The sequence below is a fragment of the Juglans microcarpa x Juglans regia genome, chromosome 8D (assembly GCF_004785595.1).
Source record: "Juglans microcarpa x Juglans regia isolate MS1-56 chromosome 8D, Jm3101_v1.0, whole genome shotgun sequence".
NCBI classification, from domain to species: Eukaryota; Viridiplantae; Streptophyta; class Magnoliopsida; order Fagales; family Juglandaceae; genus Juglans; species Juglans microcarpa x Juglans regia.
The window spans coordinates 2,388,870-2,402,348 of record NC_054608.1 but is presented as its reverse complement, the minus strand read 5'-3'; the positions used below and the strand labels follow the sequence as shown (position 1 = coordinate 2,402,348).

At 34.9% G+C, this 13,479-nt stretch overlaps 1 protein-coding gene across 1 annotated transcript; it reads right to left on the bottom strand.

Annotated features, from left to right (window-relative positions):
* Positions 1 to 5,183: 5,183 nt before the first annotated feature.
* LOC121242070 (dof zinc finger protein DOF1.2-like) lies at positions 5,184 to 6,494 on the bottom strand. The gene has a single exon (XM_041139966.1). It carries the CDS (start codon positions 6,270 to 6,272, stop codon positions 5,373 to 5,375), a length of 900 nt encoding a protein of 299 aa, XP_040995900.1. The 5' UTR covers positions 6,273 to 6,494; the 3' UTR covers positions 5,184 to 5,372.
* Between the last annotated feature and the right edge of the window lie 6,985 nt (positions 6,495 to 13,479).

Below are 13,479 nucleotides of genomic sequence, written 5' to 3'. Positions count from 1 at the left end.
TCTAACATTGAACTGGCCATTCTTCTTTTGAGTCCAAGTCCACTTATCAGACTGAGCACCTGGACAGATTATTATTTTCAATATCTCTAAGGCAACATTTGGACTGAATAGAACTCTTACTTTTGCGCTACCAATTTGTGTTAATATCCAATAAACTATCTACTATATCATCCACATTTCTTTCACCTGTACCAGGATTTCCCATATCAACGTTACAAAGACCAGGAATCCAAGGCTTCATCTGTTAATGTCGTGTTTTTCACGCTTTTGGGCTAGGCTCCGACAACTCAGGTCTTCAGAACTGGGCCTCAATCAGTATTGTGTGGAGCCCCTAGTAGTGGTCCGGTGCGGCTGTACGGTATTGGTTTGTACATCCAAGGTGATGAAAAATATTTAAATGCAAAAAATAAGGAGAGATGAATACATAGTTTTATATGGTTGCTCACTAGGCCTACATCCACGGGGGTTTGGAGAGGAGAGATTCCACTATAATAAGCTTGTTTACAGTCTCTCATAGTTTCTCATTTCTCACTGAACAATGAAAGTTGTAGATCTATTCGCTAGTGAAGAAGTTCTATCTGGAGCTTTCAGGTTGAAGAAAAAGTTGAAGTAGAACTCAAAAATCGGAAGAAGTTCTAGCCCCCCCAGTCTCAAGTCCTTGGCCTCTTTTATCTGACTCTTTTCATGCGTGTCCCTTGGTAGTGGTGAGGGATGTTTGTCTTGTGTGTTTGACCCCATCTCATTTGGCTTTAAGTCACTTCCATACTTGTCTCTCCTGACACTTTACATCTTGTCTTCTATTGCTTTATGTCAAATCGCCCATTTTCCTCTCCTGACACTCCCATGCCTTAGTCCCTTATTGTTCCCTCTCATTCTCTCATCTTTTGTCTTCTATTGAGTTCCCCCAATTGGCTGGACCTAGGAAATTTCATGGGCCGGAAAAAAATCCTTTACAGTTACCCGCCAATTTCTATCAAACTTGTCCGATGAGAATTTTTTAGCTCGATTTCAATTCGCCTCGCTTCATTCTGCTGGGCCGTTAGTTTTTCCACTTGTCAGCCTTTAGGTGGGGTTCTACCCCGCCGAGCCTTCATGTCGTCGCTTTGTCCTTTCGATTTCCTTTATCATTCTTTTCCTTCCCTATATCCTTTAGTTGCAATTTCCTTATATTTCTGCCTTTCCTTTAGCCGTCTTTCCTTCTATTTCTTATTTCCTTAACTATTTCTTTTAGCCGCCTTTCTATCCCTCTCCTATTTTGGCAGGGAAGCCCTGAGCACTCTAGATGCGTTTTATGTGCACCGGACTTGCGACAATGGGCTATTGCTCACCTGCCTTAGTGGTCAAAGACCACTTTCATGTCGGCAAAATGTGCTGACGAGGTGGTGGGGATTGTCGGTAGCTGCGCAGGGGGCTAGCTACAGTCCTCTTTAGCTCTCAGCAGCCATGCACCCATACCGTGAATGGCACTGTGCATGCCATGCATAGTCGGGATGTGTATGCATTGCGGGTACTGTGCATTTGCGTGCACAGTCCACTTAGTCGATACCCACGTGCGTGTTGAGTGTAGCCTCACCTTTTCCAAAGTGTACTTAAAAAAATGCACTGAGTATTTGTAGTTTGAGTGGCTGGGGAGTTTAGGTTCCCGGCCCTATATACTGCCTGCATGGAAAATACTTTAGTGCAGTGCACGTAATTGCTAGGGCAAGGAGATTTGCCCTTTCTTTGTAGCAGTGTTTTTTTCTTTTTAGTCTGCTCAAGATTGAGTATTTTACAACTCAAGTAGCTCGGATATTTGGCTTGTGTGCCCTTGCGAAAACGACCAGGTACAATTCCTTGCTAAATACCCATAAAAATAAAAGGTTAGAGAGTCAAAAGTACTTATTTGGAAAATTTTCATCCGTTCCTTCGATATGAGCTCTTGGTTTTCTTTGCAAAACATTTGTGTTTCGTCACCCATTCCTCCATAGTTTCCAGCCTTGTTTTCAACCTTGCCTCTATGGCTTCCTTTGTGTCACTTTCGAGTCATCTAGAAAGGGTTGTCACTAGCATGCAAAGTACACGCAAGATTTATAATGCTCTCACAGACAGTATTATTGTTAACGTCGTGCTTCACACGCCTTTGGGCCATACTCCAGCAACTCGGGTCTTCAGAGCTGGACCTCTATCAGTATTGTGTAGATCCCCCGAAAGTGGTCCGGTGTGATTGTACGGTGTCTGTTCGTACATCCATGACAATAAATAGTATTTAAATGTACAAAATAAGGAGAGATGAACACATAATTTTATGTGGTTCAGCACTAGGGCTACGTCCACGGGGGGTTTGGAGATGGGAGATTCAACTATAATAAGCTTGTTTACAATCTCTCATAACCTATCATTTCTCACTGTACAATAGAAGTTGTAGATCTATTTGCTGTGAAGAAGTTTTATCTAAAGCTCTCAGGTTAAAGAAAAAGTTGAAGTAGAACCCAAAAATCGAAAGAAGTTCCAGCTCCCCCAGCCTCAAGTCCTTGGCCCCTTTTATCTGACTCTTTTCATACGTGTCCCTCAGTAGTGATGAGGGATGTCTGTCTTACGTGTCTGACCCCCTCTCCTTTGGCTTTAAGTCACTTCCATACTTTTCTCTTCTGACACCTTACATCTTGTCTTCCATTACTTTTATGTCAAATTGTCCATTTTTCTCTCATGACATTACTGTTCCTCATTCTCTAATTTTGCTCTCCTGACACTCCTATGCCTTAGTCCCTTCTTGTCCACTTTCATTCTCTCATCTTTTATCTTCTATTGAGTCCCACCAAATTGGTTGGACCTAAGAAATTTCATGGACTGGGAAAAAATCCCTTTACATCATCTACTTAGTAATATTGCTTCATTTGATTTGCTTGAAATTAATTACCAGGGGAGGTTGCCCATACGTATTTAAAAAAAATATATACTTGTCAAGATACCATAAGAACGCAATATATTGAAATATCATTAGTGATCATTTCCTTAATTTAGTTTAGGCCAACCAAGAGTTTGGTCGAATGTACCATATATTAACAATAAACTACGTCGAGTTTCTTTTCATGTATTTATTTATTTAATAACCGATCAAAAAGTATTTCTGTAAGTAAATAAATAAATGAAGATCCGTGAGATTCAAAAGCATGAAGGTTTTGTGGGTGGAATATATGTGAGTACTTGACCTTTAGGTCCATTGAAGACTTGCCAAACCCAAGAGAAATGATTACTCCAAGCCAAAATATTGCATCACCATGCATCATCATTGATCATCACGTGGATATTGCACGAAGCATGTATGCATGCATGCAACGACAGCCATGTGATGGGTAGACATCATGGGATGGAACAGTTATTGGGCACTCATGTATCCTATGAAGCAAGTGGAATATTAATGCATGCAGCATGCATGTCGATCGAAGTGATCGATCTTATATATCTTTCGTTGTACGTATACACAATTTGCCAATATGGACAATTTGGCAAGTTGAAATACTCCTTCGACCAAAGAAGGCAACGATCGATCCTTGTTTATATGAAGTGTCACCAAACTAGCTAGGGTTACTCTATAATTCTAAAACGATGTTAAATTGACATTTTCTTTTACCTATTTTTTAAGAATTTTCTTTTTAAACAAACAGCGCTATCGGAAATCAATTTGATGATAATCCTTTTTGTCGGTTTATTTTATTCAACTTTATCCATATAATTAATTACTTTCTTCGGAAACTATATATAAATTGATAATTATAATTAGCCAATTAGTATAAGTACTAATTAATTAATATTCCATAATGTTTTAGGCCGATCATGAATAATTTTTGAGGCTAGGTGGACTAGTGTCATTTGAACTTGTTATAATTTGGGGATTTAATTTGAACATTTGATTTCTCTTGCTTTTAATTAATTGGTGCGAAGATTCTTTAATTATTTATTGAATATTTAATAATCTTAAAAAAAATTATCCGAATAGCGATTATAAATTTGATTAGACATTTTAGTTAAAACAACAACTTATCCCACCTAAGAAGGTCGAACCACCTGATCATGATACCATTCATATCAACATCGTCAGCACCAAGCTAGCCATTATCATCATCCCTGAAGTGATCATCACCATTAAAACTATTGGATCGGAATATTCTTTTATTTTTTTAATTTTAAATTATTCATCAAGCACAAATTAAATACCAACATTATTTATTTATTTATTTACAACACGTTTTAAGAAAAACGTGCATTTGTAACAGATTATTTACGACGAGAATGATTATTTTTTATGAAAACAGACTCATTTTAATAAAAAATATTTATTTTTATAAAAAATAACTAACTACAAATAAATAATATATTTTTTTTTTTTTGTATATATATGCTTCATTAATTACAAGTCCCCATCTGAACTTTCAACGATTGATGCGGGCATGAATGTATATATTCCAACACATATATTGACCATTCTTTTCAAGTATTATATTTTTATTTTAATCGTTGAATGGTCAAATACTCCAGTACTTGCTAATTAATAAGGAGCTGTAAATTCTGCTAGCTATCGAGAGAATTAGCCAACAACATCAGTCTGTCCATTCGCTTCATGTACACTAATATTGAAAGGTACTGATCATTAATGTGATACAGATAGAGATTGGTTCTTTTTCGTCACAATTTTCTTACACCATTGAAGTAACTTGTAGGAAACTTGCATTTTCTTCTTCCCATCTCGAGGATATCTAGATCACGGTAAATTCTACAAATTAACAGCAAAATTACACGTTGATACAAACCCAACTCAACTATATATCTTAAAAGCTGAATCTGTACAAATATGACAAGAAAAGCTTAATCTTCATTGGATTTAGACAATATCATTTGTCTTTTTATTTATTTATTTATTTTTTTTTTCTGATTTCGATTTTGGCAATTTTTTTTTGAGAATTCTTGTTTACTTACGTATTTGATTTTGATTTTCATGTAATAATTTGGATTTTTGTTTTTTCGAAAAACCTTAATTCAGACTTTCGAATTTTGTAGCTCAATCTCAATCACTAGTTTCTTTTGATAAACTAACCATCAGATATTAATCCTCATCATGTCCGGCATCACACGTTCGTTTGGCACATACTTGGAGGGTTGGGATCATATATATATATATATATAGGAGTAGAAGATCATGATATTAATAGTCAATTACATGCCTTTATTTTATGTTTCCATTAAAGTATATATTATTAACGTCCATATAACAATTAACACTTCCATGGACATCATGTGTAATTAATCTATGATCTTGAAGAAGAAGAAGAAGAACTCGTACGAAAAAAATTTAATAAATAAAAATATGAATATTGTTCCAGCTAGCTTGCGCATGATCAAGGTCTTGAGAAAACCTCGAAACCTGAGAAATCCAAGGAACTCCAAGTACCATCGGTGATTAGATTCGTCCTTGACTGATCTGCACACCACATGAAATTTGTCAAATTAGCTGTAGCATCATCGGACCACAAAGCATCTTGCACCACTTCATCATCCAACAAATTCTGCAACCCAAATGCGTTCACATCGTCGTCAATGAATACTTGATCATTATTAAGTACTTTCTCTTCCCGAGGAAATCCTTCGAGTAGCATGTGATCAGCCTCTCCTCCATTAATGGGTTTCTCATGGTACTCGAACGCTGCCTTGTGCTGCTGATCATCGTCACCTTGGTTTAAAGAACTTGGCGAAGAGTCGGCCAGTACGTCGGAATGATCATCAGGCCGCAATTCCGGGACTGTCCTGAACTCCGGCTCGGTGCTCGGGTTCTGATTCACGAACCTGGCGAAAACAACGGCAAGATCAATATCGGCGCCACTGGTTTCGCTTCGATGAGACGCCGAGTCCTCCCCATTAGAGTACTCGCAAGAATCCGCAGATTTGTCATTGCCATTATGGTCAGGAGAAGTACTACTACTTAGCCAAGCACCCCGTTGCCTCTGCGGCAGCCTGCTTGAAGACTTGGCACGGCGGTTCTTACGACAACCACCACCAACAGGCACGTTCCTTAGGGAACCGCCTTTGGTCCAGTACCTCCGACAACCTTTGCAGAAGTACCTAGGCTGCGACAAGCTGTAGTTGTTGTAGTAACAGAACTTTGTGTTGGAAGAGGCGCAACGAGGGCAGTTTGGAGCGAGCTCAACGTTGGTTCTCCACCCTGATCCATCCATTACCAATGGCCTAGGAGGGCAGAAATGGTGCGACATTTGGTCATGGCCGCCACAAGTTGTGAACATTCTTCAACGCCAATAATCGAAACAAGTAGTTGTTCTGGGTATACGTTTTGGCGTTGGGATAGGTGGGAGATTGGGAGATGCAGGCGTGTGTGAGACTGAGAGCAAGAGCATATATGTGGGGAGCTTGGAACGTGGGCGGTTGGGGGGAGGCGTTGGGAGCAAGCAATTGGATTGGGAAATTGGGGGAGGAGTGTGCATGTGTGGGGACTCATTAATTCATGTGATGTGAGTTTCATGTTATGGGGTGCTGTTTAATAGGCGCAATAAGCGTTTGATATCTAAATCCACAGGTGGCATTTCTTCATTGGGTACACCCAATACTATATGAGGAGTTTGAGGTTTACAAGTCAAACCATTTTTGGTTGTCATTATTATGATCATTGATTGTTATTTATTTCCTTAATTAGGGCGGTTATCTCGAATTGACTATTACGTGGTTGTGAGTTGTGACTAGCTAATTAACATGCACCGTTCATTGGATTATAATCCACCTCATATGCACACACGTGTGTATGTATGCATGCACGTATGTATGAGTTGAGTAGTGTGATATATATGTATTTTTAACTTTACTTATAATACTCATTTTGTCAATTTTGTTTTGAAATTAAAAATTTGATAAGCATATCAATAGTTAATATAGTAAATTTTTTGTAAGATTTTTTTTTTTAAGCACAGTTAGTAGTTTTCATATGAGTTAATCTAATCTCAGGCGGATCATATGTAAAACACATTATTTATATCACTTAAATGGTAATATTTGATTTGTAAGATTCAAATTTTTCAAATCAAATTATATTACTTTAAGCTTGATAATATAATTTTTCTATATATATATATATATGTATATGTATGTAAAGTGTTATGAGTAGAAAATACAGACATACCTAACCAGCAGCTTGCAGCTAGAATATATAAATATATATAATACATATATATATATATATATATGTATAATTAACACAATTTAATGAACCAAACTCATAGTTTTAATACATATATACATATAACTTGGGCTTAACCATATAGAAAAAGAAAGTTCAATTTAGAAAAAAAGATGTCAATCTTCCAGCACACATGAGCATAAAAATAAATGTGAAGCCTTTATAATTGACTTAAAGGCATATAGCCCTAGTAAAAGTATTAAATCCTCTACTAAGAAGCGAGAGCTAGACAGATGCGATGCTAATTTTATTAATAAGCGCTTATTGATACATTAATTAATATATTTGTAGCATTTCAAGTTTTTTTTTTTTCGTTATCCATGTAATTATATAATAATTTAGTTTTCTAGGTGAGTGTTAAATTTCCTACTTGCCAAATGGCTGTTTTGGAAGAATAATACTAGATCACAGTTTAAGATGTGTAAATCTCGTTTATTCTTTTTAAAAAACGTGAAGTCTGCTATTAAAAAAATATTTTTTTATGTAGATTTAGATTTATCATTTTTTTTTTTCAAAATGAGTGTGCATGACTTGTACACTTTAAAACTACAAATATCATTTCTTATCTTGGAAACATGCGTGAAATGAAGTATAAGTACATGATCATCGACGTCGGCATCATGCAGATATATATATATATATATATATATATATTATGTATTAATACATTGCATATGATCATCAAGCTCGGTCGTGGGGGTGAGGAATTACAAGAAGCTGCAAATCCTAGAAAAGAAGACTTGATTAATGATAAATTGGCCTAAAGTACGTGAAGAGCATGTTGCAATCCACGTGCATGATGGGATACGTGGCCCAATATTCCATCCTAAATTTCACCAATAACTTATCATATACTTATCGTGTTGAAATCATTATAATCTTAGGATTCTCGATCCCGCACGTGTTGCATGAGGATGATCTCCATCGCACTCCATTAATTATTCTTATATTTATTTATTAATTAATTTGTTTGACAATTTCTGATCATCATCATCATCATCGATCGTGGTGAACATATTTTTTTTTGTAGATTAATTTATTTTATCGTGAATTTGCCCATCAAAGTACGTACCCGCCCATTGAAGGCCAATCGTCGTGCTTTTCAAGTGCCCCAAATTTTGGGATTTAGAGGAAAGCTACCAAGCATAAAGTGCGAGATTAGGCAGACTTTTCCGCTGAGGTTTCTCATGTACTTTCAACAAATAAACAAATTAAAGGTAGAAATTATATGTTTATGCAGATCATCAGAGCTAGGAATTAAGAGATAGATGGAGCCAAGCTCATGATGTATTGTGTACGTAATATTAGTACTACTGCCTCATCACTATCTGCACGTACCATCGATCTGTTAATTATTTTCTCAGCTGCAACCATCGTCATGCATTAGGTCATGAGTGCTTAATCAATGAAAATTAATGTAAATTTATTCCTCTTACTTGAAAATTTGCTATGTATATATAGTGGGCTCCTTGAGTACACAAAAGATCAATGCATGACAACATGTTAAGACGTCACACAATCTTACTTCCATAATTCCATTAATCCTTTGAGTTAAAAAGAAAACCACTTTAGTCATACACACATACGCACGTAGTGTATATATATATATATATATATATATATATATATATATGTGTGTGTGTGTGTGTGTGTGTGTGTGTGTGTCTGTGTGCGCGCGCACACGCATACACATAACTCGTGTGCATATAAGAACTTCAGCCCTCTCAATTTGAAATTCATCTAAAGATCATATATACCACATTAGTACTAATATTTATTATGATTAAACCCACTGCATGCATGCATGTGCGAATGATGATCATCAGCGTTAATTGATAGAAACAAATTAAGGAAGATTGAGAAATGTTGGATATGCATGGCAGCTACTTGTTGCAATCGCCAGTGGGATTCGATTAATTGGAGAGAATATTTTGAACCATGTGGTGGGTTTCACGTCATTTTCACAGATCGAGAACATTATATATATATATATATATATATATATATATATATATATATATGAACACAACTGAGGATCAATATACATAGCTTCCACGTCTCAACTTCTTTATATTTTTCCTCATGAGATATCACAAACATAACTGCCTCTTTGATCTTCTCCAATATATCCCATCCCACATTACGTTTAATGGACAATATTCTCTTTACAAAATACAAACAACCTTTTTCAATGTGAGAAAATTATTAGATCAAGTGGCAATATTGCATGGGCAAGGTGGTAGCTCATGCACACGTAAGTATCGGCCAGCTGCATGCTTAATCGACGAAGTATGTAGTACTACTTCTTCGTGAAGAATTCAAACGAAGTGTACTAATATTAGATACAAGTTCTAAATAGACAAATTCTATACATGCTTTTTTTATATATATAAAAATGCATCATACTAAATATTAGTAAAAATAAATATTTTATATATATATATATATATTTTCATGGTACTGATGTTCACTATCTCGATGTTCCATTGATTTTGCAAGCAATTATTAGATAGTTTCAAGATGACATATCATTGAGATATAGAGTTTAGGTAAGAAATTTTAATAACATGATATTTAATAATAAGATGAAATTATAATGCCATTTGTACTTTTTTTCGAGTTCCTAATATTTTTTTCTAGTTTCCTTAGATAGGCCCAATATAGACCTTAGCCTATGGGCCGATCGGACATACGGGCGGTTCGGATTCCCCTATTACATGCGTCGGGCTTAGGGAAAATGACACTGTACCTACCGTGTTGGAAAAATGAGTGCAGCAGCTTGACTACAATGACTGGGCCTAATATCCGCTCCCTAGCAGAGTGGGTGGGTAGCAGGTCGCTCTGCCCCCCATCTGCATGAGTGAGGGGTCGGGTTTAGTCCTCGGGTCCTAGACAAGGGCAATGCTCTACCCGGCACCCTTCCCCGCTTTTCTCATGGTGGTTGGCGTCTGCCTGACGCAAGCGGACTGTCTTGCTAGCCTTAGGTGGTGCTCGAGCAGGTATACCGGGCGGGCTGGGTCCGGGTATTCGACCCTCACCCCTAAATTTTAGTAAAATTTTTTAAATTGTTGAAAAGGTTTATAAGTTATTATTTCTTGATGGTCAAAGTCATTTTGACAGATAAAAATAAATGAGAAAAAAGAGAAGAAAAGATCAATATACTAATCAAAAAATATTTTTTTGATAACAATGCTCACTCAAAATTTAAAACCAATATTTGATTGGATATTGATTTTTTTTTTTTTTTATGAAATTTGATATTTAGTCATATCGTGTGACCTATTTAATAATTAATTATAAATAGTTTAACACGACATGACTCATTTTACCTCGCTTCGTGTAAATTGGTTGAACTAACCTACATAATTCATTTGATCTTATTAACATAATTTCACATAATTGGTTTTGTTTTTATACGAGATTCTCGGCTTGTTGGAATATAAATTAAATAAATATATTCCATGAGCTAGTTTTCTAAGGGAACGAATGATTTAACATTGAAAAATGTTTAGGTCCCCAATATACCACGAGAGGGTGAATATGTGTTTTCTAATTTGACTATTTAAAAATATAATCAATCAATGAACTAAATCAAAAGAAACAACCAACACAATAATTTTGATAACGAAGTGAAACCCATTTGAATAATATCTTTAAAATCTAAATCATTTCGAGTGTAAATCATCACTTAAAATTTACTCTAAAAATTGGGCTCATTACAATCAATTTAAAAAATTTACAAGACCCTTAAAATAAGTAAATCATACTTACAACACCACAAATATTTCACTCAATCTCTACATCCCGGCACTCTGAACCACCGGTCTTTCTATAATTTCATCACGATGCGATTTCTGGTGTATATTTTCCGGGACTAGAAACTACGTGCGGACTAGGCCCAAATACAATATACACCTTAGCGTATGGGCCGAACAAAAGGGTGGTTCGGATTCTCGGAACAAAGATGAGTGAGTGGCCCTACAATCTATTACATGCGTCGGGCTTAGCGAAAAATGAGTGCAGCTAGACTACTATTAAATTTTCATCGAGTCAAAGTAATAAAATAAGAGTAATTCTATGTATAACTAAAAAATATATAAAAACCATATAATCGTTTTGAAAAATAGTAAAGTTTATTATTAAAAAATTAATTTTTTCATGTCGATCATATTTTATTCACTTTTTTTTCAAAACGATTATGTGAAGGTTGCATAATTCACAGTTACAAATATCTTTTCTCATAAAATAATGAAAACTTGACCGTCAAGTTTTGACTATTCTCCCGTAAAACCAATAGGTTTTTAAAATATCAATAGGGTTTATAATAAGGCTGAGCACCAACCAAGTCGGAGTTGATATGTCCTACTTCTAATTTCAATTTCGATTTTAACTCCGACTTGTTAGAGCAGAGTCTGATTTTAAACTTTTTTTTTTTTTTTTTTACTTTTTTTAACTTCATATTTGACCCACTTTTTTAAAAAAGAAAAATTGTGTGACTTTCAAATTTTAATTTTTTTCAAAAATTACAATTTAAACTAAATAATTCACTTTTACTTCAATTTTACTAAAAACATAACAAAAAATACAACTAAATAAAAACAAGTAACATACTAAGATGTTTCAAAAAATTAGAAAAAGATTAAAACCATCCACACCCATCATCCATCATACACATCCATCATAATAATATTTCCTTCCAGCTGCTACAATAAACATTTTCTAAGTTCCCATTCCGACACAAAAGAAACCCAATGACAACAAAACAATTTTTTTGTGCCAACCAAATTAAATGTTCTCGACAACAAAACAGATGTTCCTACAAATGAACAAAAATAAATTGCTGGTTTGATTACACAAACCTAAACTATTTCATTTCATCTCATATAATCATTATAACTTTTTCAAACTTCTACACAAAATATAATAAGCAATTTAATTTTTTCAAATCTAAAAATAAAAATAATATTATAACAATATTTTATTCAACTTTCAACAAAACATCTCATCTCATCTAAACTATGTAACCAAACGAGACTTGTATACTAGCTATCAACTTCCAAGTGCCAATCGAAATTTCAATTGTGTCTTGGAAAAAAAAGAAAAGACAAGATTATCAACTAAAAACAACAATAACTTTTGAAACAGCTATCAAGAAAAAGGGGAAAGATCACTTAAATAATGATACCCTGCATACCAGCTATCAAGCAGATTTGAGCAATACTTGTAATCCAAGAGTTTCCATTACTGATGCAAAAACGATGATACCCTGCATACTCAAGCTTGATTAGTATACATGACTTAGTGTAACTAAAAAGAAAGCTAATCACTTTATGGACAACTTTAAGAGGCAATTATGACATAATACATACAGTATGAAAGATAATCTATCATTTACAATTTTATAGTCTGAAAGTATAATCTATCATTATACTTTTCAAGTACTAGTTGCGGAAGGTCAGAGCCTAATCTATCATTATACTTTTCTACCAGGACCAAGATCTTTACACTTTGCTTATCATGTCTCACGTTAATTGTACATTACTTTGATTCTTCCTTTGTTAAGGTTTTCGCGGTGATTGGAAGTGTATGCCTTTTTTTTTCTCTTTTTTCTTCTGTTGCCCTATCTTTGTCTTGTGTTCTTTTTTTGTTATTTTTCTATATCTCCTGCATTTCACGTTGAGCATGCATGTTGTCAGGGAGGAGAAGACAACAGCTGCATATCATGAACTGGTTGAGATATACTGGAGCTTATTGTGTCATGCCTATCGATCATTGTAACAATCCAGACCAATATTTCTATGGTTGGAATATAGATAATTTTATTGGGTCTAAATTAGATTTTAATGTGCCAATGTTATCGGATGTTGATGGGCTATTATTTATTTAGGTTTGTCATGTTGAGCTTAAATTAGATAATATGTTATTTATTTCTTTAAATTTTAAAATATTATCAAAAATATTTTATTTTAACATATATTACTATTATGAATTTTATCAAATTCTATTAGTAACTTTTGTAATTGTAATTGAGGTTGTACGTTCTTCCTCTTCATGAATCATGGATATGCACGTTGTGAGTTGATATGCACGTTATCAGTTTGTAATCTATGGCATTATACGTGTAGAAGTCATTTTATATTTCTTCGCAACAAACCACCTCATTTGGAATCAAAGCAACCCCCACGTTGAAGTCGATCTGCATTGCACCAACCAGTAGTTAGTGCTATCGACCTCGTTAGGCCAAGATGAAAACCACCGTCGCA

What these genes read in the sequence shown, in the direction of transcription:
- LOC121242070 (XM_041139966.1), bottom strand. Translation starts at nt 6,272, where the DNA reads ATGTTCACAACTTGTGGCGGCCATGACCAAATGTCGCACCATTTCTGC.